Below are 26,963 nucleotides of genomic sequence, written 5' to 3'. Positions count from 1 at the left end.
ATAAATAGAGGAAAAGGGGCACAAGATGAGATCACTGTGTTGACTAGCTGTTTTAGTGATACATGATGTTAGGTTAACACAACTTTTCAATCAGGAGATATAATCTATTCCCCATTAGCTTTAAAAAGCCACAGCTGAGGCTTCTTTCCTCCTCCAACAACACCTCTCAGCTAAAGAGCCTGGCTGTTTTGACTTTTTTTTCTGTGTTGTTGTAGCCGTGTTGGTCTCGGGATATGAGAGAGACAAGGTAGATGAGATAATATCTTTTACTGGGTTAATGTCTGTTGGTGACCTGAAGAGCTCCAGGGAGCTTGAAAGCTTGTCTTTGACTAGTAAGAAGATGGTCCAATAAAAGATATTACCTCACCCATCTTTTCTTTCTAGGAAAAGTAGCTAAATTCAAGTAGGTTTTAGCTAAAGTGCTAGCAAAATCTAAGCTTAAACTAGACATTTTTTCTACCATAGATACAGGGTTAACACCTGCTTAAGCTGTATGCTAGAACTGATCTGAAGATGTTACTCTGCACCTATGCTAGGGGTATGTCTTTGCCAGAAAAGGGAGGTTTTACAATAGCTATAGTCAAATACTAGTCTAAAGAAGGAAACATGGATGTAATGGTAGTTTTACAGCAGACCCTCTATTTCAAGGGCTCTAAAACTGGGGGGCGGGACCCCTCAGGGGGTCGCGAGGTTATTGCATAGGGGGTCACAAGCTATCAGTCTCCACCCCAAACCCCACTTTGCCCCCAGCATTTATAATGGTGTTAAATATATAAACAAGTATTTTTAATTTATAAGGGGGGTTACACTCAGAGGCTTGCTATGTGAAAGGGGTCACCAGTTCAAAACTTTGAGAACCACCGCTCTATTTTATGAACTAATTGGGGATCAAGAAATTCATTAAAGTGAAAATTACAGTAGGTACAGTGCAGAATTTGCAGTACCATACCCAGCATTGCATAATTTTCATCCTGCACACCATTGCGAAGCAATTTCTGATGCACTGTCAACGTGTTCCTCATCAATATCACTTTTATTATGGGATATTCCCCCTCCTGCAGTTTGGAAAAATGGTTCATACAGTTGGCGGTTTGTTAAGACTGGTGTTTGTAAACTCAGTACCTAACTGGGTGCAATAAACTCTAGGCCTCCCCATCATATATATTCACCTTAACTCGCTACACTAAATTGAACCTACGCTGGGATTATACAAGGAGGTGGATCTCAATTGAAAAACAAAAACAAGCAAACCACCCCTTGCCTCTCTAGTCCAGACAAAGCTGGAGGGAGCTGCATGTGGAGGCACAGCAAGAGCAAGGGTCTGAGGATCCTGCACAGATAGGGTGACCAGATTTGATAGGGACAGTCCCGATATTTGGGACTTTATCTTACATAGGTGCCTATTACTCCCCCACCCCCTCGCAGGGCTGCCCAGAGGATTCCAGGGGCCTGGGGCCGTTGGCGGCAGGCGGCTCCGGTGGAGCATCCGCAGGCATGCCTGCGGGAGGTCCACTGGAGCTGCAGGACCGGCAAGCAGCAGGGCACCCCCCGCGCAGTGAAATGTCTAGAGCCGGCCCTGTTCAGCAGCAGGGGGCCCTTCTGTTCCGGGACCCACCGCTGAAGCGCCCCGAAGACCAGTGGCGGGGGCCCTCCGCTGGCGAATTACCGCTGAAGCGGGACCCGCCGCCGAAGTGCAGCCCGCTCTTCGGTGGTAATTCGGTGGCTGGGGACTCCTGCCGCAGGTCTTCGGGGCACTTCGGCGGCGGGTCCCGGAGCGGAAGGTCCCCCCCACCAGCAAAGACCGGGAGCGGAAGAAGCTCCGGGCCCCCGGGAGCAAGTGAAGGACCCCGCTCCAGGGGCCCCGAAAAACTCTCGTGGGGGCCCCGCATCCGGGGCCTGGGGCAAATTCCCCTCTTGCCTCCCCCCCCCCAGGCGGCCCTGCCCTCCCGTCCCAATTTTTCACACTTGCTGTCTGGTCACTCAATGCACAGATAACCCCGGGTGCGAAGCAGCCAGCAACCAAGCTGTGCATCTAGGTACAATGCAAGGGCACTCCCCTCCCCGTTTGTGTGTGTGTGCGGGTCTACTCACCTGGTGGGTGTTCCTATATGGGGTTCCCCCATCTGTGGGGTCACCTCTCTAGGGGGTTCCTATCTGGGGGTCCCTCCAGGTGTAAATGTTGCAGGGGGTGCAACAGTTGGGGTTCGTTTGCCCGGTGTGCGTATCCCCAGTGACCACACCGGAGTGGAGAAGCAAGTATCTTTATCTGAGTCAAATAAGGTGCAAGGAGATCTAAAATCTCAGATCATGCACGAATCACTATCCTTTTCCCCACCTTATATACCCCACTTGTTTACAAAGATGCTTACAGGTGCCGCAATTCATCATTTACAATTCATTAAGTACCGGATCCTTTAATTAAACTATATCCTTTACCCACACTACAGAGCCCCCCCTTTGCTCGATTACATTTTATATCATAAACAAAAGAACAAAAGAAAATGATAAATGATTACATGTACTCTTGCTAACTTTAAAGGAACATATTGATTAATCTAAGGGGTACTTCGAGGGCAATGGCTGGCCTGAGACTATAAACTTTTAACCCCATGCCATATTACCAATTATTCGGGGCCTGCCCCCCCCCCAACATAAAGGTCTCCTCTTCTTGAGGGTGTTCCTATACAGGATGTCCTGGGTGGGGCTGCCCCTCTTAGGTGGGGTGTCCCTATATGGGGTGAGGGGTCTCCTCTTCTGGAGGGGTTCCTAGATGGGGTCCCCTGTATGTGTGCGGTGCGCTCCTGTTCTGCGGGGTTCCCTACTCTGAGATCTCCTCTATGGGGGCTCCCCTGTGCGTGGCTCTCCTCTGCCGGAGGGTCCCCCGACTCCCCCCGTGAGCGGGCAGGGGGGGCTCCCCTCCTGCGCCGGCTGGGCCAGGGACAACGACACGGGGCCCAGGCCCGGCAGGAGAGCGCCGAGCAGACGGATCCCAGTGGCTCGATGCGCTCGGCGCTCGCACACAGATACCAGCCCCCGCCATTTTCGGCGCCGCAGGGAGAGCGGCGGCAGGCAGAGGAAGAGGCGAGGAGCCGCCGCGCCCCCTCCCCAGCAGGTACTGGTCCCCTCCCCCCGGGCGTGGGCGGGGCCGGGCCGGGCCGCCTCCCGGAAGCGGCGCGGGCCGGAGCCGGTAGCTGGGGGCCATGAGAGGAGCGGTGGCGGTGAGACGCGGCGGGAGAAGGGGCGCGGCTCCGTCTGGGGTGGGGGGTCCGCTGGGCCGTTGCCCCCCGGGGCCAGGCTGAGCGGGACGAGCCCGAGCGCACTGAGATGCGGCCGGGTCCGGGGCCCTCCGGCGTCCCAGCGTCGGGCGCCCGCAGCAGCGTTCCCAGGTGACACCTCCCACCCCACAGAGGTGGCGCTGCTGCTGCCCGGCCAGTTACTGAGCTTCCTGCTGGGGTGGGGTCGGGGGCGCTGGCCTGGCCGTGCCCCGGAGCGGGTCTCTCGGTACAGGCGTTGCACCGCGTCTGTAAAGGTTTCATCTGCCCGTGTGCCACAAGTGCCGCCCCCCCGTATTGGAACTAAAAGAAATTGGAGGCAATAAGTGTTTTTGTTTCCTCGGGTACTTTCTGGATTTGACTCCACTTTGCATATGAGTTTCAGTGTTTTTTCCCCTATAAAGTCAGGCAGTTTCTTCTGCTCTGTGTACATCTTCACATAGCAGCAAGGGAGAGAAAAAACATTTTGAAGAATGAGGAACCTGTGACTTAAAACATACACAGACAGGAGGGGAGTGGAGGCAGGTATATTACCTGAATCTGCTTCACAGTTTTTTTCTGTAATCAACTACAGCTATGTCTACACTAGATACTCACAGCTGTACCTGTGCAGCTCGACCACTATTAAGATCTCTCCTGTAGCTGCTCTATGCAAGTGGGAGAGAGCTCTCCCACTGACATCATTAATCGACCCCCAATGAGCAACAGTAGCTATGTCAGTGGGTATGGCTCACCTGCCGACAAAGCACTGTGTGCATTAGCACTTATGCTGGTGTAATTTATGTTGCTCAAGGGGGTGGTACATTCACACATCTGAGCAGCATAAGTAGTAGTGTAGACATAGCCTAAGTATCCAGCTGACAGTGTCCTTTTAGTGCAGTGTTGTTGTAGCCATGTCGGTCCCAGGATTTTAGAGAGACAAGGTGGGTGAGGTATGTCTTTTGTTGGATCAGCTTTTGTTGGTGAGAGAGACAAGCTTTTGAGCCATAGAGCTAAAGAAGAGCTCTAAGTGCCTTAAAGGCTTCTCTCTCTCACCAACAGAATCATAGGGTCAGAAGGGACCACAACAGTAAACAGAAGATAGTCCAGTAAGAGAGATTACCTCACTCACCTTGTGTCTCTACTGTCCCTTTAAGATAGACACATTCAAAAATGGGATGCTGCCCCCCTCTTTCTGATCCACCAAGACACAGAGAAGATAAAAATGTCGTCTTCCCACCTGCCTGCATAGATATAGGGGAAAAAACATCACTTCTGTTTTGATTTTGATTTTCAATAGGTGCTTCAGGCATGTGTTTCTCAGTAACTACAAGTATCAGAGGGGTAGCCATATTAGTCTGAATCTGTACAAAGCAACAAAGAGTCCTATGGAACCTTATAGACTAGCATGTATTGGAGCATAAGCTTTCGTGAGTGAATACCCACTTCGTCAGATGCAATAACTACAGTTGCTAATGTTAATTATGCACTGGAGCTTAGTTTAAAGTCTCTCTTATTTTTAGGTTTAGCTCAGCTTTGCTCCTGGCAAAAACTTGCTTGATGATATTTTATTTTAGCAAACCGTTTTTGCAAGAGGAAGCATTTCTCTCATTTTAAATAAAATGAAGAGTCAAAAAATTGAATGTTGAACTTGTTGTTTGGGAAAGCTTTTACTCCTGAGAGAATTCTGTGCCAAAAAATTAAAATTCTGCACACTATATTTTAAATTTCTGCATATTTTATTTTACAATAAATGTGGAGACTCCAGCATTTAAATGGAGAACGCAGGCCCCCACAGAGTTAGGAGACCACCTTACAGCTGCCCGCCTTCCACTCCGAGGACACAGACTCAGTGATGAGGCTGCACCAGACCCTGACACAGCCCAAAGGCCAGTCCTGCCCCTCTGTTCCAGGTGCACCAAGACAGTGAGCGAGAGGGACAGAGTCTTGCAGGCTTGCCCTGATCCAGGTGTTGGGCAAGCAGGTTCAGCCTGGTAGGATCTAAGTGTGGAGGGGATGGGGTGTGGAAATCCAGGTGTGGATGAGAGGGTTATGTGTGGGACTGTCTGGGTGTTGGTGGCTCAGTGGGGGGGATCCATGTGGGGGAGATCTGGATGCTATGGGGCTTGTTGGGGGTTCCAGGTGCAGGGGGAATGGGACTCTGTGAGGGGTCCAGGTGAAGGTGGTTTGGGCTCATTAAGGAGGGTCAAGGTGTGAGGGTCTATGTGCAGTTTGTTGAGGCTCAGTGGGGTAGAGAGATCTGGGTGCAGCTGGTTGAGGCTCAGTGGGGTGGTCTGGGGGCTAGGGTGGGGGTAAGGATGCAGGGGGAGGGGCTTGGTGAGGGGGTGAGACTTGATGGGGTGGGAGTCCGAACGCACAGGGATTGGGCAGATGAGGGAGCAGCTCCCTGTACAGTGACCCTCTCCTCTGCTGCTGAGGAGCAATGAGGGTGGGGAACAGAGAGAGCTTCCTGCAGCAGGGAAAGGTTTCTCCTGGCCCCAACCACTCTGCAGGGGAAGAGGAAGTCCCATCCTTCCCAGCCCAGTTGGGACTAGCAGCTCAGCCTAGCACAGGGTAAAAACCATCGGCCATGGCATCTGTAGCCTGGCGCCTGCCCTCCCCCTCCCGTGCCGTGATTTACTTCTCCATCGGCTGTGCTGGGCACCCAGAACAACACGCCTGTGCTGCTGAGGAGAAGTGCATGACCGTTCTTGTGGCTTTCCTTTGCTTCCCCATCAGAAGTCATTTTTCTGTAAATAAGTAAAGAATTCTGCAAGGGACATGAATCCTGTATGCATGCAGGGGTTCAGATTTCCCCCAGGAGTAAGCACCTCTTAAGCTTGTAAGTGGCTCTTGTAAAATTGCACTTCATAAGGTGGATCAGTTACTTTGAGTATTTTGAGTAGATGATGAAAAATGACACCTCTGACATTTTGCATAGAAAAACAGTTGCTGTGCATGCTTTCAGAGAAATATATTTCAGAAGAGTCCTGTTGTCTATAATAATAGTATTTGATAGAGAATGTTTCAAATATTTACTACATTTACTGTTTCTCAGCTTAATGTTAGGCACTGTAGAATATTCCTTTATGAAAACAAACAACACAGAACACTGTAGAATATTCCTTTATGAAAACAAACAAGCAAACAACACAGAAAAGGAAGTTTTACACAATCTTCTTTTAACTAATACTGTATGTGAGCAGAACAAACGCTTTCTCACTGTAACTCTGGTATCCTTCATGAAAGTTTGTTCTATCCAGGTACTAATATTATGGTTGATTAATACTATTTTAAAATAGTATTAATCTTTAAATCCAAACTCACTAACAGAATACTGCCTTAAATTATTAGAAAATAAAATATTTTTAAATCAGCTCCTTCTAATTACTTTTTGTGACCTAATTTCAGGGTTCTGTTTCTCTGCTAGTGTAATTGATGTTAATATCTAAAGCAGTGGTAAAGGATGTAGTTTCTGTATTGTTATAAACTTTATGGCTGACATGAGATTTGCAGAAAGTCATCTTTCTTATGGTCCCTCCTGCACTTCTGAAATTCTCCTAAGGCAGAATCATGCTTGTTCTGATCCTCTTTAACATCGTGCGGCACATGCCTGAATAGTAGCAGTAAATGTGATTAGTCATGGCTCTGTTGGATTGGGCCAGAAAGGAATCTTTCTGTACAAAAGTAGACATTTGTGTAGTCCTCCACTGCTTGCTGAGAGACTTAGGGAAAAGAGACATACATTGAAAATTGGACTTCTTGAACTAGTCTAGTATCCTGTCTTTGTCTGGACACATCACCTCCTCTATGGTCCAGTTTGTGCAGGGCAGTGAATCCAAGTGGGATTAGTTTGGCAGCTCTTGCTAGGAAAGGGCTATGTACACATATTGAATCCTTGGAAATGTAGGACTGGAAGAGATCTCAACAGGTCATCTAGTCCAGCTCCTACAGTGAGGTAGAACTAATTCTTATCTAAACCAGGGATAAGAACCTTTCAGCAGTGGTGTGCCAAGTCTTCATTTATTCTCTTTAATTTAAGGTTTTGCATGCCGTAATATATTAATGTTTTTGGAAGGTCTATAATTATAATATTGTTGTATGTAAAGTAAATAAGATTTCAAAATGTTTAAGAAGCTTCATTTAACATTAAATTAAAATGCAGAGCCCCCTGGACCAGTGGCCAGGACCCAGGCAGTGTGAGTGCCACTGAAAATCAGCTCGTGTGCTGCCTTCGGCACCCGTGCCATAGGTTGCCTACCCCTGATCTAAACTGTCCCTAACAGGTGTTTGTCTAACCTGTTCTTAAAAACCTCAAGTGACAGAGATTCCACAACCACTAGGTCAGCAGTTCTCAAACTTCATTGCACTGCAACTCCCTTCTGACAATAAAAATTACTACACAACCCCAGGAGGTGGGACTGAAGCCTCAGCCTGCCTGAGCACTGCCACCCTGGGTGGAGGAGGCCAAAGCTCAAGCCTCACCACCCCATGCAGGGGTAGATAACGCCGAAACCCGGGGCTTCAGTCCCAGGCAAGGGGTTTGTAATCTGAACTCCACCACCCAGGGCTGAAGCTGAAACCAAAGCCTGAGCCCCGCAGCTCAGGGCTGAATTCCTTGCCTTGGCTTTGGCCCCAGGTGGTAGGGCTCAGGCTTTGGCCCTGGACCCCAGCAAGTCTAAAACCAGCCATGGCAACCCCATTAAAACAGGGTCGTGACCCACTTTGGGGTCCCGTCCCACAGTTTGAGAACCCCTGCTCTAGGTAAATTGTTTCCTAATATCTAACCTAAATCTCCTTTTTTTCAATTTAAGCCCATTACTTCTTTTCCTGCCCTCCATGGATAAGAACAATTGTTACCCTTCTCTTTATAATAACCTTGTACATACTTGAAGACTGTTACTTCACATCTCAGTATTCTCGTCCCCAAACTAAACAAACCCAATTTTTCAATATTTTCTTGTAGGTCATGTTTTCTTGACTTTGAATCATTTTTGTTGCTCTCCTTTTGACTTCGTCCAATTCATCCACATCTTTCCTGAAGTGTAGTGCCCAGAACTGGAGCCAGTACTCCAGTTGAGGCCTTATCAATGCTGAGTAGAGTAGAAGAATTACTTCTTGTGTCTTGCTTACAAAACTCCTACTAATGCATCCCCGAATAATGTTTGCTTTTTTTGTGTGTGTGCGCGTGCACAATGGTATTACATTGGTGACTCATTAGTTTGTGATCCACTTTAACCTCCAAGACCTTCTTCTGCAGTGCTCCTTCCTAAGCAATCATTTCCCATTTTGTAAATGAGTATTTCTTCTTAAGTGTAGTATTTTGCATTTGTCCTTATTGAATTTCATCCTATATCAGACCATTTCTCAAATTTGTCGAGATCATTTTGAATTCTAATCCTGTCCTCCACAGTGCTTGCATCCCCTCCCCACTTGGTACCATCTGCAAATTGTATACATGTATACTCTATGCCATTATCCAAATCATTTGTGAAGATATTGCAAAGAACCAGACGGAGGACTTATCCCACTCAATATGCCCTTCCAGCTTGACTGAACCATTGATAACTACCCTGAGTACAGTTTTCCAAGCGTTTGTGTACCCACCTTATAGTAGGTTCATCTAGGCTCTATTTCCCTAATTTGTTTATAAGGTCATATGAGACAGTATCATAAGCCATACTAAAGTTGAGATATCTCACATTGTTACCTGCACAATCTAGGGCACCCACCTCTACTCTTCTGTGGGCTCAGGGCGTAACCCTCTTCAGGTTGGCTGGACCTTTTTCCAGCAAAAGAGCCTTTACACAGTAAATCCTTAACTTGAATTTATTAGCAGTTGATGAACAGAACACATGCGCCAAGTATACAGTGCTGACCACTCCTGATAAAGCTGGTGATCTCTTCCCGATGGTCAGTCGGAATCGGATAGTCTGTGGCTCCAACTTCTGCACAGAATGGTCATGCAGGGTATTGAGTTTGGCAGCTTTGATCTTGGGCTGTGTTCCGGAATTCAGTTCCAAAGAATTTCTTCTTGGAGCCCAGTTTATATAGTCAAACTTAAGTTCTGCTTCTCTATACCTTAACCAATCATTTAAACTAAAGTATTATGAAATAATGTTCTTTGCCAGTCTTAGCACACTACCTTTTACATACTAGAGTCAGTTTCAGTTTTGCTAAATCAGTTACGCAACAAACAAAGGACAGAACCAATTAAAGGTCAAACAAAGGGGAAGTATAGATTTCCCAACTGTAACTGCTGATAAGTGGTTCTGCCAGACGGTGTATTATCTTGAAAAGTTTTCCTTTACACGTCTTTATGTCTGTCTGTTTATCTGGTCACTGTTTGTGCTATACTTCCTTAGGGCTAGAATGCTTTCTTAACAACCTGATATTATATTGTTTTGGTGTCATTTAGATAGAACGAGACTCCTTACTTTTAGCTAATGCCTGCTGCTCCTCACTGCAGAAAGGCTTCCCCCTTATCCACAAAGATTGTTGTACTGTACTGGTGTTGGAGGGGGGGAAAGCAAGAGAGATGTTGTCATAAACAGATAGTTAAGGTTTAATGCCTCTTTTACCTGTAAAGGGTTAAGAAACTCAGTAAACGTGGCTGACACCTGACCAGAGGAGACAAGATACTTTCGAATCTTGGTGGAGGGAAGTCTTTGTTTGTGCTCTTTGTTTTGGGGGTTGTTTGCTCTTGGGACTAAGAGAGACCAGACATCAATCCAGGCTCTCCAAATCTTTCTAAACCAGTCTCTCATGTTTCAAAATTGTAAGTAACAGCCAGGCAAGGCAGATTAGTTTTATTTTTGTTTTCTCAACTTGTAAATGTCCTTTTTTGCTGAGAGGATTTTACCTCCGTTTGCTGTAACTTTGAACCTAAGGCTAAAGGGGGTTCCTCTGGGCTATATGAATTTGATTACCCTGTAAAGTATTTTCCATCCTGGTTTTACAGAGATGATTTTTTACATTTCTTCTCTAATTAAAAGCTTTCTTTTTAAGAACCTGATTGATTTTTCCTTGTTTTAAGATCCAAGGGGATTGGATCTGGACTCACCAGGAATTGGTGGGGGAAAGGAGGAGGGGATGGTTAATTTCTCCTTGTTTTAAGATCCAAGGGGTTTGGATCTGTGTTCACCAGGGAATTGGTGAAGCCTCTCAAGGCTGCCCAGGGAGGGGAAGGTTTTAGGGGGGACAAGAAGTGATCCAGACACTGAAATTTCTGAATGGTGGCAGAGTTACCAGATCTAAGCTAGTAATTAAGCTTAGAAGTGTCCATGCAAGTCCCCACCTTTGTACCCTAAAGTTCAGAGTGGGGAAGGAACCTTGACAGATGTACAATAGGAGGAAGAGAGAGTGACTGTAAGACAGTGGCTGTGCATATTAGTTTATAAATGCCTTCACACTAAATTGCTGTCTGGGCATGAAGTTTAGACTGAGTACTACAATATAGCACACTATTCCTCCTCTGGTGAAGATATTAGGTCTCATAAGGCTTTAATTATTGGTCTGTGGAGTTAAATTAGCAGTATTGACTGACTCCTGGAGGAAGTCTCATTCAGCTTCCTTTAGCAGGATACAAGATTGCCATAAAGGAGCATTGGGCTGGTGGATTTTGGTAGATACTCCGGTGAGAAAAAATACCATTGGGCTGGAATAACCAAAACACCAGTCTAGATAAATAAAAATTTAATTAGTGACAGCGGACTGAACTAGCTGTGACCTGCACTTAAAAAGTGCAGCAATTGACTGGAAGCAGCAATTGACCAATGGAGTTAGCCTGAGGCTGAAAAATGCAAAATTAGCCTCAAACATCAGTTATCACATACTTCACGGAAGTGAAAAAAATGGATGATTGCCTGCCCACTCCCATACTCTGCTAAATTCCTTCTCTTTAGCTGTACTCATCCAGTTATACCTCATCCTACAATTGGAGATGAATGCATGTGACTGATAGTGGTTATCAAACTTTGAGACCACCATATTCTTGTCATGTGACCAGATTTGAGACCTTGATGTTCCTGGACAGTCATTAAGATTTTTTTTTCCTAGTCTGCACACCCTTTTTCCTGAACATCCAACAAGTAATCTCAAGCAAAAGTGAGAGTTGGAAACAAAGGGTAGAGGGAAAGATTTGTTCCACTTTCACAGTTAGGCTCTGCATTTAGAAATGGATGTATTGAGTGTGGTACACTATGCCATGCAAATAAAGTAGCCTGGCCATAATCATAGTACCTCTGCACTAGTACTTTCAGTGTGATAGAAGTAATGGGATCATCCCATGGCAACATAGTCTGTTTTCATGCCAGTGAACATTGGTATAAGAGGGCTGGGTTTGGCCTTGGGCTGAATGCTTAACCACAGCACTGTGACACTGATGTGACAAGTTTGTGCACCATTGCTTTCTGTACGCAATAGAAGGACCAATCCCCACTTTAAGCAAACTATTTTTGAAAGATTATAAAGGGTGTTTAATTTTTTTTATGTTTCAGAAAAGAAGTAAAATATACTAATGAAAAGTCAGACTTAATATTTGTCCAGATCAGCTTTTCCATCTCTGGGTATGTCTACGCTACGGGATTATTCCGATTTTACAGAAACCGATTTTTGGAAACAGATTGTATAATGTTAAGTGCAGACGGCCACACTAAGCACATTAGTTCAGCGATATGCGTCCATATATCGAGGCTACTGTCGATTGTTGGAGCATTGCACTGTGGGTAGCTATCCCATAGTTCCTGCAGTCTCCCCTGCCCATTGGAATTCTGGGTTGAGATACCAATGCATGATGGGGCAAAAACAGTGTTGTGGGTGATTCTGGGTAAATGTCGTCACTCAATCCTCCCTCTGTGAAAGCAAAGGCAGACAACTATTTCGCACCCTTTTCCCTGGATTGCCTGGGCAGATGCCGTAGCACGGCAACTATGGAGCCCATTCAGCCTTTTTTCACAGTCACCATATGTCTACTGGATGTTGCTAACAGACGCGGTACCGCAGCGCTACACAGCAGCATCCCCTTGCCTTTTGCAAGTTAGCAAAGACGGTTACCAGCTCAACTGTACCGTCTGCTACCTTGCAAGTTGACAATGATGGTTACCAGTCATACTGTACCGTCTGCTGCTGTCATGGGTGCTCCTGGCCGGCCTCGGTGAGGTCGGCCGGGGTGCATGGACAAAATTGGGAATGACTCCCCAGGTCATTCTCTTCTTTAAGTTTTGTCTAAAGGGAGAGTCAGTCCTGCCTAGGATGTTAGGCAAGCCTATTAAAGAACCCAAGAGGCAAACGGCCGCTCCGAGTCAGAGCCTCAGACATCCAGCAGAAATAATGAGCTGCATGCCATTCTAGGGGGTGCCCCTGCAAGAACCCCACCCATTGCTTCCCTCCTCCCCCACCCCTCCTGGGCTGCCATGGCAATTATCCCCCCATTTGTGTGATGAAGTAATAAAAAATGCATGAATAAGAAACAACACTAACTATTGCCTCTGCAAGCAGAAATTAAAGGGGGGAGGGGAGGGCAGGGCAGGGCAGCCTCCAGCTGCTATGATATTCTAGGCCCGAGTGAATCTCCAGGAGACAAAACTTAAAGAAAAGAATGACCGGGAGTCATTCCCATTTTTGCTCAGCGACTCGAGGCCAGCCAGGAGCACTCACGGGACGACAATGATGGATATCCATCATACTGCATCATCTGCCGTCCGCAAGGCAAGAGAAGGGAAGGGGATGCTGCTGCGTAGCGCTGCAGCACTACGTCTGCCAGCAGCATCCAGTAGACATACAGTGACGTTGAAAAAAGGCGAGAGGATTTTTTTCCCTTTGCTTTCACGGAGGGGGGAAGGGGAGGGGCGACGACATATACCCTGAACCACCCGTGACAATGTTTTTGACCCTTCAGGCTTTGGGAGCTCGGCCAAGAATTCAAATGGTTTTCGGAGAGTGCAGGAACAGTGGGATACCTACAGTCATCAGTTGCCTCTCCCTCCATGAGCATCCATTTCATTCTTTGGCTTTCTGGTACGCTTGTCTCAGCTCCTTAAGTTTCATGCAGTACTGTGTCGAGTTCCTGTTGTGGCCTCTGTCCCTCATAGCCTTGGAGATTTTTTCAAATGTTTTAGCATTTCGTCTATTGGAACGGAGTTCTACTAGAACAGATTCATCTCCCCATACAGAGATTAGATTCAGTATCTCCCATATGGTCCATGCTGGAGCTCTTTTTTAATTCTGGGACTGCATGGTCACCTGTACTGATCAGCGCTCCACGCTGGGCAAACAGGAAATGAAATTCAAAAGTTCGCGGGACTTTTCCTGTCTACCTGGCCAGTGCATCCGAGTTCAGATTGCTGTCCAGAGCGGTCACAATGGTGCACTGTGGGATAGCTCCCGGAGGCCAATACCGTTGAATTGCGGCCACACTAACCCTAATTTGAAATGGCAATACCGATTTCAGTGCTACTCCCCTCGTCAGGGTGGAGTACAGATATCGATATTAAGAGCCCTTTATATCAAAATATAGGGCTTCGTTGTGTGGACGGGTGCAGGGTTAATTCGGTTTAACGCTGCTAAATTCGAAATAAACTCGTAGTGTAGACCAGGCCTCTGTGTATGTCTAAACTACGGAGGCTATACTAACATAGCCCCATAGTGTACATACAACCTACACTGACAGAAGGGTTTTTTTGTTAGTGCAGAAACACCACCTCCCCAAACGACAGTAGCTAGGTAAGGGAAGCATTCTTCCGTCAACATAATCCCTAGTGTAGACACAGCTATATCAGCATAGCTACATTGGTCAGGGGTGTGCCAACAGCATTTGCAAGTGCAGACCAAGCCTCCTTATAAAGTACTCATGCACTAATTCTTAACCACTAGTGCCATAATGTTATCACTGATTCTACCTCTTGCATTAGATCTGTTATGCAGGAAGTAGTATCATAGGGGAGACACATGTACTGCACTGTTGTGATTTTTAGGAATTCCCATTAAGTATTGAAGTTGAGTTAGAAAATATTTCCCTGTGCAATTTTTTGTGTGAAGCAATTTTATTAAGTTTCATATTTGTATACTGTTTTAAGTTTGGAATTCCATACTCATGTGGCCTCTCACTTTTACGGTTTCTTTCAGTTTCCAAAGAAAGAATACAGAAAGAGAGAGGAAGAAAAAGGAGAAGATTCCTTTGACACCGAATGCAGCGAACTAGGAAACATGGATCTGAAATTCAACTCCTCAAGGAAATATATTTCGATCAGCATACCTTCCAAATCGCAAGCCATGTCACCTCATATCAAATCAGTAGATGACATAATCGTTCTTGGTGTGAATCTCAGCAAATTTAACAAACCCACTCAGTTTTTTATTTGTGTTTCTGGAGTTTTTATGTTTTATCTAATCTATGGATATTTACAGGTAAATCCTGTATTTGTGTTTTATGCTAGTACCTCTGTTTATTTGGTTGAATAATGTTGAAGAATGTGTAGCTTGATTGGTCTAAAAATCTGTCCTAATCTATACATTTTAAAAAAAAACTACATTAAAAAACATGAAGATCACAAAGTCAGACACTGAAGTTGGGGAAAAAATAGTACATGACCATATAATTAAAAACTGTATCATAATGCATCTACAGAAGAGGACCTAACTTGAGTTGCTTGTACTACCTTAATTCTTTTCTTTCCGTATCTTTTGAGTGCATGACTTTGCATCTTTAATGTAAAAAATTTCATGTGATTTTTTTTTTTAAGTTTTTACAAAAACAAATTGAAATAACAAAAGTTGCATTGTATGGGACCATAATGACCTCCACATGGGTCACATCAGGGTTGAAACCTTTAGGTCTACAGTATGGACTTCTGCCACTTCAGCTAGCTATTACTAGACTGTTATCCTTTCTGCACATTCACTAGAGTGGGATGAGATGCATGCTGTGCCAGTGGGCTTCACAGCTGTTTTCAGGACAGCAGAGGATTTTTATGACTCCTGTATCCTGAGTTTTTATTCCAGCTTCTGTAGATGAATGTTCTCTAGTGGTTACATACCTTTCTGCTCCTGTCCTCCATCTGCCAACCTGACTCCAGGGAGGATGGTCTTTTGTTTGTTAAATCTCCTTCCTCTGAAGCATCAGGAATGGCCACAGCTGGAGATAGGACATTAGGCAAGCTGAAACTGGGCTCTGAGGTGACACCAACCCTTCTCTCTTAGGTGCTTGCCTGGCTGGTTCTTGTTCATATGCTCAGGGTCTCACTGGTTACCGTATGTGGGGTTGGGAAGGAATTTTTCCCCAGGTCAGATTGACAGTGACCTTAGGGGTCTCTTGCTGTCCCCTGCAGTGTGGGGGTTTGGGTTACTTGCCAGGATTATCTTCTATATCTTACTTCATTTCCCTGCCCTTATGGGGGGCTCAAGTATTTGTGCTCCCTTGTCCCTCCTGTTTTCTGCCTGTGGCACATAATAGTCTAGTGTTTTATAGGCTGTAATACTTTGGTCTCATTTCAGTTGTGGGATTTAGTATGTGGGTGCTGGGGATGATGTAGATGGCCTCTGATATACTCTAGGTCAGACAGATGATCTGGTGGTCCCTCCTGGCCTTAAACTCTGACTGTATATTTTTAATTCCTGCTCCGAAGTGTGAAGGTGTTAGAACTTCTCTCCAAAATAATAGTTTTGGGTTTTTTTAAACAGTGGCAAAACATTTTCCCCAATCTTATGCTCAGAAATGATAGGAAAACTTTTGCTGAAACTTAAAAACAGTCTAAGGCAACACCTGACATGGAAAGTTGCAGCCCCAATAGTTAAATTTGGCAAAGTTATTAGTAATTGAAAACAGGGTCTTATAATGGAAGGTATCAGTCTTAACTATGAGTCTTGCTGCCAGCTCTGGCTAAAATGGATGCATCTGCATAATTCTTTCGACAGTGTGTATGTTTTGTCATAACATAAGACTCTCTTGTTTTAAATGTCTGTAGATTCCTAACAAATTAGAATTACCATTTAAAAGACAAATTGACTAAGTTAATGTTAACAATGTGTACTTAATCTTTTATGAGTCATTTGAGAGTGCTGTCTAGAAACAGTCAAATACTGAGTAAAATGAATTGAAAACCAAGTTAAAAGCAGCCATGAAGCTCTCTCTAATTTGAGATGAATGTTTATGGGCCAAATGCCAATCACTGATGAATCACTTTAATACAGTGGAATGACACCAGCAATAAATGTGGCCCTCTTTTTTCAGTCTTTAAATGCTGCCTCTCCAATGTTGGAAGCTATGTATACTGCATGTCCTCTCTACTTATTGCTTTGTAACTTAAAAGCATGAGAATTGCATATTCACACTGAGAAAATAGGTCTGCTAATTAAGTTTTATTTAACAGTTAGTATGTGTGTGTGTTTTGTTTTTATAGGAACTGATATTTTCAGTGGAGGGTTTTAAGCCCTTTGGTTGGTACCTTACTTTAGTGCAATTTGGATTTTATTCCATTTTTGGACTAATAGAACTGCAGCTTATTCAGGATAAAAGGAGACGGTATGTATTTTTCAGTGATGTATCCTTTAACACATTTAAGTTATGCTAAGTTAGAAAGTTTTGATGAGGCAATCAGTTTGATAAATCTGACTTCCATAATTCGTATATGAATATTTGCTGTTATTTCACAGATAATTGAGTAGATTTGTATGAATAGTGATAAGATAAAATGTTGTATGATTTGAAGAGTGGATTTGCAATTGAAGATATACATCACTATTTGTTTTCAACCATATACTCATGTCCTTCGTTCCTATTTATTATGCCTGACTTCTGTTGTAATAGTGAAATGGAACACAAGCACCAATGGTTGACTTAAAACACACACACACACACACACACACACACTCACTCACTCTCTCTCACGTTGAAAAGTTTTATTAATTCTTGATGCTTTGTTAGGAACCTTTTAAATTGACACTCCCCTGTTAATGAATATCAGGATATGATGCTACATATTTGAGTGTACAGGTTAATATACTACGTTATTGTGCTTATATATTTATTTCAGAGGTTGCAAAACAAGTACATTAGTATTATATTGTATGTACTATACCATACTATGTAAGCAAAAGGCTAGTGTTTCAGGTTTAGATCTTGATGCTGTAAAAAAGTATGGACATGCATATGCTTAATTTTAAGAACTGTAAGTACTCCTGTTGAAGTCAGTGGGAGAACACACAATGCTTAAAGCTAAGCAGATGCTTAAGTCTCTATAGGATCAGGACCTTAGGAACTTTGAGGTTGGTTGGAGATGCAGCTGTTTAGTCCAGCCCCTTTCATTTAGCTTACCTTTAATTTTTTTCGTGGTACTTTTCCTTTTTTTCAGATGCACATTACACAAATTATTTCCAATAATTCATGAAATACGATTTATGGAAGCATTGATAGTGACTCCATAGTTATTTATGTTGAAATTTGCACTTAAAGCAGGACTGAAATCTGTTTCACAATTTTCTGACTGAACTGAGTCTCCAAATTTGGCATGTACACACACACACACTCTCTCTCTCTCTCTCTCATATATCTCAGAACAGTCCACTTGTTTAATTTTAAAAGTAAAAAGGAGTTATTTTCCTCCCCAGTTCTTCCCACCAATAGTGATCCTCAGCTGAGATCCTATAAAATTTTTGTTCACGGTACACTTTTCAATTAAACATGCATTATATTTTAAATGCTGACATTCTAAATTAGAGGTATTTCTAAAATGAAGTCAGATTTATCAGGTTACACAGAACTGTTAATTTGTTAAGCTTATTTTTAGAGAGAGAATAATATCTTTGACAAAAAAAGTAACCACCTGTAAAAACTGGTGGAATGTCCGTATAACAATGGTACAGAATATATTGTGAATAAGGCAGGGGTTCCAGCAAGACTACTCTTTATTCACTGCTCCCCTTTACTGAATTTTTTGTATGCAGCTAAGTTAGCTGCGTGCGTATGTGCAGCATGGCTTTAGGTGCTCACTTCAAACTTAATGCTATAATGGTTTAAAATGTGCATGTACAAAGTGTAATTGTCAGCAGGTGATAACGCACCACATCAAAAGCAGTATTCACTACAATACTCAAAGTTCTCAATACTTCTCAGTTAGGGTATTTCAAGGCCAAATCTCAACTTTCTGTCTTCATCCATTTCTCCAGAGTTATAAAAATGCACCAGAATTACTTAAGAAACAGGGTATGTATTTTTTCCCCATTTTCTGCACAGAAATGGGAAAGCTTTTTGTTTAAACTTCACAAAGAAATTCATAATCAAACAGAGAGATTTCAAAAAGTTACAAGCAACTAAAAATGGAGGTGGTTGGTAGAAGAATTGTTACACAGTCATGAGAGAAAGGTAATTAAAGAACAAACAGATTCAGGAGATATGATATTGTTCCCAGCTTCCAGTGTGTTCTTTTATAAGTCACTTAACTCCCCCCCTCCTTTTTTTCCCCCTGGATACAGACTAACACGGCTGCTACTCTTAACGCCTTTGTGACTGTTTCTTTTCTGTGAAATAGGGATAATTCCTGACGGGCTGTGTTAAGTCCTTTAACAGTTGTGATATGCTTTGTAATCCTTAAATTGACGGCACTATAGAAGACTAAAGCAACAGTTTTTATAGTAATTGTTAATTTCAGTGAAGAGATGAAATTTTAGTGAAAGTTTGACCCATTTTTCCACCAGTTCTATTATTAGTGTATCCTTTCTTCTAGCTTCTCCCAGTATGAAAGTCTCACTTATTAAAAATACAATATGCTCATAATACCAAGATTCATACATTTATATTTTGCAGAATCCCAGGCAAAACCTACATGATAATAGCCTTTCTAACTGTAGGGACTATGGGTTTATCAAATACCTCCCTAGGATATCTGAATTATCCTACTCAAGTCATCTTTAAGTGCTGTAAACTGATTCCTGTTATGATAGGAGGAGTCTTTATACAAGGTATGCACTGTTCTTACTATTAAATGTTTTTCTTATTAGAAGATAACCACATAAGGGCCAAATCCTGTATTCCATTGACTTTACCCAAAACTTCCATTAGAGCTGGGCAGGAAACAGTTTTCCTGTCCGGGGGGGAATGACCATAAAATATGGCTTGGATTTGGATCAAAATAGTTTATTTCAATATTGACCTTTTTAAACAAAATATTTTACTATAAATTAACTTAAATTTCTAAACAGTGTAATTTTGAACCCAAAAAAACAGAACTTCTCATGATGAAAATGTCTAAATAGGATATTTTGACAAATTTAAAAAATCTTTTGAAATGGGAAATTTGTGAAAAGAGACCTTTTCCTGCAGAAAGTTTCGGTTTCAACAAATCAGCAATTTTGACCCAAAAAAAAATGAAATTCCCAACCAGCTCTGGTTTAGGTTGCTCAGAGAATACAGGGTTAGCCTCTAAAATTGTATTTAATGCTATGATATACCAGAAGAGGTTCCGGATGATGAATCTGACTGAAGCTCATAACTCTGAGCATGTAAATAAAATACACAGCATATTTTAATATTTTGATAATCCTCATAATATAGAATGAAAAATTCTCACTTGTATCTGTAGATTTGTTGCTATTCAAAGTTAGTAAGGGTACATCTGTACAGCAAGCGCCAGCAAGCCTGAGTCAACAGATTCAGGCTCACACTATGGTACTAAAGTAACTGTATCAGAGGGGTAGCCATGTTAGTCTGGATCTGTAAAAGCAGCAAAGAATCCTGTGGCACCTTATAGACTAAAAGACGTTTTGGAGCATGAGCTTTCGTGGGTGAATACCCACTTCTTCAGATGCATGTGGTGGAAATATCCAGGGGCAGGTATATATATGCTAGCAAGCAAGCTAGAGATAACGAGGTCAGTTCAATCAGGGAGGATGAGGCCCTGTTCTAGCAGTTGAGGTGTGAAAATTAAGAGAGGAGAAACTGGTTCTGTAGTTGGCAAGCCATTCACAGTCTTTGTTCAATCCTGAGCTGATGGTGTCAAATTTGCAATGAACTGAAGCTCAGCAGTTTCTCTTTGAAGTCTGGTCCTGAAGTTTTTTTGCTGCAGGATGGCCACCCTAAGGTCTGCTATAGTGTGGCCAGGGAGGTTGAAGTGCTCTCCTACAGGTTTTTGTATATTGCCATTCCTAATTAGTAACTGTGTAGATGATGTGGCTCAGGCTCTGAAGGCTAGGGGGGAGGGTTTCTGCACAGCTATTTTTAGTGCTGTTATGCAAACCCAAATCTGTTGACTTGGGTCCTGACACTTGCTGGCACTCACAGTGTAGATGTACCCTAAGATTCTCCACGTGGCAAAGGACTACAGAACTGAGCCCAGAATGTAATAATCCTATTACTGTAGTTCTATCTTGTAGTTACTGTGGAACCTTTACACTTTTCAGTATTGAGACTGAAGCAATAATAATAAAAAAACAGTTTTTAAAGAAGATCAAATATACAAATTTATACTAAAAAGAAAATATTGTATGTGCAATTAACAGCTCAGGTCTGTCGCTGATTAAATCTTGTTTAAATTTGGAGCATTCAGGTCTCTGTAGGTAATGTTTTTGTAATGCCTTTGGATTATATAGTGCTAGGTTCTTGAAAGCTAAGAACATAGTTTAAAATGGGAGTTAAACAATTTTTTTCTGGCAGCTTACATGGTACACATAGCTCCCTGGGAAGGAGTGGAATATGTTATTCAAATGCTATTCTCAGGACCCCCAAAAATAGAGCTGGCTGCATTGCTAAGTTCTAGAGCAACAGTTCCCAAATCATAGACTCATAGAATATCAGGATTGGAAGAGACCTCAGGAGGTCATCTAGTCCAACCCCCTGCTGAAAGCAGGACCAACCCCAGCTAAAATTATCCCAGCCAAGACTTTGTCAAGCCGGGCCTTAAAAACCTCTAAGGATGGAGATTCCTCCATCTCCCTAAGTAACCCATTCCAGTGCTTCAGTACCCTCCTAGTGAAATAGTGTCTGAGCCTTTGCTGGGCTCTACAGATAGCTGTCTGACCAGATGGTACTGGCTCTCCTTTTTTCCCCTCTGTGATGTTACATTAAAGATAACTAAAATACATCTGTAAATCTATTTTTCCATGTAAGTAATTGTTGTATAGTAACTTCTCACTTAATGTTGTAGTTAAGGTCCTGAAAAATGTGACTTCAAGCAAAACGATGTTAAGCGAATCCAATGTCCCCGTAAGAATTAATGTAAATTGGGGGAGGGATTAGGTTCCAGGGAATTTTTTTTTTTTTTTTGTCAGACAAAAGGCATTATGTACGTTTTAAACAAGCAATTTAATACAGGTATTAAACAGGCTGGCAGCCCCCTCCCCCTAGCACCTCGTGCCTCAGCACCTTCCTCCTGTCCCCCCGCCTCCTGCGGCATTCAGGAGGCAGGGAAGAGAGGGGGAGCCTGCGTGCCGCATCCTTGCTCCTCCTCTCTCCCCCCAGCCTCCTGAACGCCGCAAATCAGCTGATTGCCGCTAGCAGGAGGCGGGAGGTGCTGGGGGTGGAGGGGCGTAGGGGAACTGTTGTGGGGGTTGCCAGCTGTGGACAAAGCCGGCGGTCAGATGACATTATAGCGGAGCATTGCACAACTTTAAACGAGCATGTTCTGTAATGTAATGTTCTGTAATATAAAGATTGAAATAATGTTAAATGAGAGGACGTTAAGTGGGGAGTTACTGTAGTTGTCAAAGAGATGTGTAATCACTTTAGGGGAGAAGATGTGGCCTGTGCCATTGTGAATGGTAACAGCTATTGCCCACAAGATTTCTCAGAGGAGATGTGGTGTGTTCTATGAAAAAGTTTTTGAGAACTGCTGTCGTAGAGAGTTGCAGCCAGTCCTTTTACTCAGCTATTGGGAGGGAGAACATTGGGTCCCTATGTTTTGGTGGCATACTGAATGGGAGTTTTTTCTCCTTTGTCTGCCATTCCCTCCTAAATAAAGGGGAGTTAAAATTAAGACTATTACATGGCCTTATTTTTTTGTTGTTTGTATTTTTGTATAGGGAAACGTTATAACATTGCAGATGTGTCTGCTGCAATGTGTATGAGTCTTGGCCTAATATGGTTTACTTTAGCTGACAGCACAATCGCACCAAATTTCAACTTGACAGGTAAAGAAGCATTTGACTTTATGGTTTAATAATTGTTATTTTGCCTAGAATGAGCATTGCATACAAGTGGGAGCCTTTGGTGGTAGATTTTGTTATATCATTTTACCAGCAGCACTACAGCTATAATAGAAGAGAGACTATCATTCTAAGCCTTTGCTCTCAAGCACTTAAAACTTCCCCAGATATTACCACTGGATCTGAAATATCTCTGGTGGATCTCAGTACAGAAGTAAATATATCTTGAGAAGTTTAATAACATTCCATTTGACCAGTTTTGAAATACTTTAAATAGAATAAAAAGTGGGTTTTGTTAACTTTCAGACTGACTTACTTGCAGCTGGTAATTGAAACTTTTTTCTTTACCTCACCTTTGCTATAGATTTAGTCCTCAGTGAGAACTAGTGTTCTTGACATAAAATTTCTTCATGTAAGTTAGAAATAGCAGAAGATACTTTAACTGGTATGATAATTCATAAATTCCTATCTAAAATTAAAAAGAAAAACATCACATGCATTCATTTTTGTATAAAGTAGCGAAATCAAAAGGAACTTTCTTTCACTGGACCATCAAAAAGCACAGCAGGTCTAACCTTGGGACTAACTTCAAGTTTCTGCCTCTTTCCCCTGAGGTACTAGAACTGTACAAAAAAATCAGTTTTTTAAAATAAAGACAAATTTGTTTATTTTCAGTGCAAAAATGGCTTAACCATTTTTGCACTGACACTCAAACTGGAAAATTTCACCCTGAAAGTTGAAAGTTTGACAAAGTTATAAGTGACTGAAAAAGGCTCTTTAAATGGAAACAGTCAACTTTAATTCAGTGCTTCAGCTACAATATCTCGAATATATGTATTTGAATAAGCAGTCATTTTAGTTTGCATCTGGTGTATTACAGGGCTTCAAACTTTGAAATCAGCATTACCAATCTCCAACAGAAAGGTAGGGCCTCTTCAAATTCTATCTTAAAGTGGATGGGACTATAGACTTTGATATCCATCACCATTAAAATCCCTTGAGTGCAGCAAGTCTGTCAGCCTTTCTGTTACCCTCCATGCTGCTACCTTAAAACTGCACATAGTTTCTAGAAAGTACAGCTGTGAAAAGCATACCTCACAGTGGAACTGCACATATGTTCTCAGGATTATGTAAACACACTGCTTCATATTTTACTAATTTAACAATTACATTAAAACAGTTCTAGTGCAAGACTGTTTGATGTTACACATAGTTAACGCCCACATCATGAAATTTCAAGTGTTTCATGCAGTAACCATGAATTATGTGCTATATAATAAGGCATTGGAGTTAATGTAATAGTAACATGTATGTACAATGAAGAAATTTAGGGCTGTCCATTTTGAAACTGTTTTTGTTTCAGGAGATTCAGATGAGACATAGTAATTGTTTGACAATTCATTGTGGAACCTTCATTCATACCAGCATTGGTTGATCCCAAAACAAAATGATCCCTTTTTTAGGGAAGAAACCTTATCTTTTCAGAAATATTATCTATCTAGTGTTGAGCGGTGCTCAAAAAGTAATGATTTATGATTATGATTATGATTTATGTCTGAACTCAGATTGTTATTTAGTCTTGTCATAGTTTTGCTATGTTGGCTTTATAATGTGTGTCACTTTAGTGGTGTTACAACTGGAAAAAAATGACTTGCTATCTATCTAAATTATAGGATCTACTGTATACATCTACATAGTGGAACAAGAGACAAAATGTGTAGTTGAACAAAGAGATGTGTTTTGGTTACAACATATGGGTATGTTCTTTTTGCACCCACCAAATAAGTATATCCCAGGAAAAACACATCTGGGCATATGTTCTTACTGAAGTTTTAATGATTAAAAGCTATTTTTAAATGGCACTCTTTAAAATCAGATTTTAAAATGTCAGATTTTTATTTTTGAATTTGTGTGAAAATCTCTCTCTACAAACTGAAGGACTGAGGACCATGTTGGTCCTAACACCTTCAGTAATTTGATGTAAATACATCTTCTGTATATAGTCCTTGAGTATTGTCAATATAGGACGACAAACAGCACTTCTTTTTTCCTTTTTAAGGCATTTAGGACCCATTTCAACCAAAGATCTATCTTGACACACACAATACAAAAGGATAAAGAAAGGCAAGTTTGAAGGGCTAGGGCACAGGACTGGGGCTCAAAAGAGAGTCTTCTTTCAGAAGACTGGGTCTGAGTTCTTTCCTGCTTTGCTGTTTACCTGCTATGTCAGTTGAGCAAGTTACCTCTCTGCACCTTCCTCCCACCCTGTATCTGTCCAGGTCATAGAAGCTATGAAGTGGGGTTTCTGCAGTTTAGAAGCTGGATATTTTATTTTATTAGCTGAAAGATGGAGGTAGGAGGCAGCTTAGTATATTTCCTAAAAAGGGCTTACTTTTGAAATTACACCAGTATAAATCAAGAGTAACTCCACTGAAGCCAGTGGAATTAACCTAAGAATTTTCTCACTATGTAATTTGATGTACCCTGTCCTTGAATAATTTTATGTAATTTTTTTTCCTCTGCAAAGGGACAGCAAACTGAAGAAAAGCACTGTAAAGGTGCCTCTATGAAACAGACTATATATTGATATTTGAAATGTATGCAATCAGAGTGAAAAGAAAAGTGAACTATAGACTTAAGTCTCTTGAGGCTTTCAAAACAATGTTAACTTTTTACTCTGCAGTGAAACTTTAAAATGACAAATTCCTAAGAATTCATTTGTCTTATGACATCGCCTAGTTGCTAGTCACTAAATAATAATGTCACATTATCTCCTGGTGGTTTATTATAATGCACTTGTTAGAAGCATTTACACACAAACTAGTATGATTCTGGCTGGAGCTTTTTTTCTTTTCACATTCAGGATTTAATCAAAATTCTTTAAATGTGCGCATTGTGAAGGGCAAATCTATTTACATGTCACAGTCTTGCGTAAGGAAGCAAAACTATGCTGAGAGGTTAAACGGAACAAGTAATCTTTGCTGTCTTTGCTGATATGAACGTTACAAACATAAAACCTGAGTGGATTTAAAGCATCAGCTGGATGAACAATTTTGCCCATATTGTGCCATCAGAATTTTTTATATTAGATTTAAGGCTCTTCAATAGTAGTGGAATCCAGGATAAGCATTGCTGTGCAAAAGCAGCAAATAGACTTAATGAAACATACCCCACTCAGTGTTCCATTCATGTACTAAAGATGTTAGCAAAGGAAACGGACGTTGACTTTTGCCAGTGCAGTCTTGTACCAAGAAAGGAAATAAATTTTAAAAGTAGAATTGATATTTAGGGCTCAGTAATGGCTCTTGGCATTGTCTGACTGAGTAGCACTTGGAAGTATCGTGCCTTTTAAAGGTCTTATCTCTGGAGCGACTGGCTGGGAGGATGCATGGAAGAGGTACATCATGATACATCTGTGCAGTCAGGGGCGGCTCTATGTATTTTGCCACTCCAGGCACAGCACTCACTCATGCCCGTCACCCCAATCAGGGTATGAGCCGCCAACCACAGATCTCTAGAGTCCTCTATCCTGGGCCATTCGCTCTAGCTGGTTCCAGGTATAGCCCATTTTTTTGCTATCAGCCTGAAGGTCACGTCACCAGGTGTTTCTTGGACGGCCTCTTTTCCGCTTGCCTTGGGGATTCCACCGCAGTGCCTGTCTGGTGGTGATAGCTGGCTGCTTACGTAGTGTATGTCCTATCCAACCCCACCTTCTCCTTCTGATTTCTTCCTCTGCTGGGAGTTGACAGGTGGTGGATATTACTGATGGTGTCTGGCCAGCGGATCTGAGAATCCTTCTGAGGCAGCTATTAATGAAGGTATGGATCTTCCTGATGGTGGTTTTGGTTGTCCTCCAGGTTTCAGCTCCATACAGTAGGACTGATTTCACATTGGAGTTGAACAGTCGAATTTTTATTGCCAAAGACAGCTCTCTGGAGCTCCAGATGTTCTTGAGCTGTAAGAAGGCTGCTCTTGCCTTACCAATCCTTACTTTGATGTCTGCGTCTGTGCCACCCTGCTGGTCGATGATGCTACCTAGGTAGGTGAAGGACTGCACTTCTTCCAGGGGGCTTCCATTCAGTGTGACTTGGTCATTGCTGATGGAGTTAATCCTAAGGATCTTGGTCTTGTCCTTGTGAATGTTGAGGCCAACCTGTGATGACGTGGCTGCCACTACGTTGGTCTTCTCTTGCATCTGCTGTTTACTGGGCGAAAGGAGTGCAAGGTCGTCAGCAAAGTCCAGGTCATCAAGCTGGGTCCACAACGTCCACTGGATTCCGTTCCTACGCTCATAAGTGGATGTCCTCATAATCCAATCAATGACGAGGAGAAAGAGAAATGGTGACAACAAGCATCCTTGCCTGACTCCAGTTTGCACCTGGAAGCTGTTAGTAAGCTGCCCTCCATGGATCACTCTACAGTGTATACCGTCATATGACTTCTTGATCAGGTTGACCACCTTTGCTGGGATGCCGTAGTGCCGAAGGAGCTTCCAGAGGGTCTCTCGATCCACACTATCGAATGCTTTCTCATAATCAACAAAGTTGATGTACAACGAGGAGTTCCACTCCATAGACTGCT

The 26,963-nt window shown here is 42.6% G+C and overlaps 1 protein-coding gene across 6 annotated transcripts in view; it reads left to right on the top strand.

Annotated features, from left to right (window-relative positions):
- The first annotated feature begins 3,032 nt into the window (after positions 1–3,032).
- SLC35B3 (solute carrier family 35 member B3) overlaps positions 3,033–26,963 on the top strand; it is a 41,559-nt gene continuing 17,628 nt past the window's right edge. For 4 of the 6 annotated variants that reach the window (XR_007772562.1, XR_007772564.1, XM_050940147.1 and 1 more), the window contains exons 1-5: positions 3,155–3,218; positions 14,376–14,657; positions 16,649–16,770; positions 19,051–19,205; positions 22,260–22,367. Coding sequence is in view for 4 of the 6 variants with exons in the window: in XM_050940147.1 (XP_050796104.1) it covers positions 3,201–3,218; positions 14,376–14,657; positions 16,649–16,770; positions 19,051–19,205; positions 22,260–22,367 (685 nt within the window). In the remaining 2 variants the exon portion in view is untranslated. Of the gene's footprint in view, positions 3,113–3,154; positions 3,219–11,749; positions 11,819–14,375; positions 14,658–16,648; positions 16,771–19,050; positions 19,206–22,259; positions 22,368–26,963 lie in introns of those variants that run through there. The other 2 variants (XM_050940148.1, XM_050940150.1) reach the window with 2 other exon arrangements.

This window comes from Gopherus flavomarginatus, chromosome 2, assembly GCF_025201925.1.
Source record: "Gopherus flavomarginatus isolate rGopFla2 chromosome 2, rGopFla2.mat.asm, whole genome shotgun sequence".
NCBI lineage: Eukaryota > Metazoa > Chordata > Testudines > Testudinidae > Gopherus > Gopherus flavomarginatus.
Note: the sequence above shows the minus strand (reverse complement) of the source record. Positions and strands in the feature narration are given on the sequence as shown.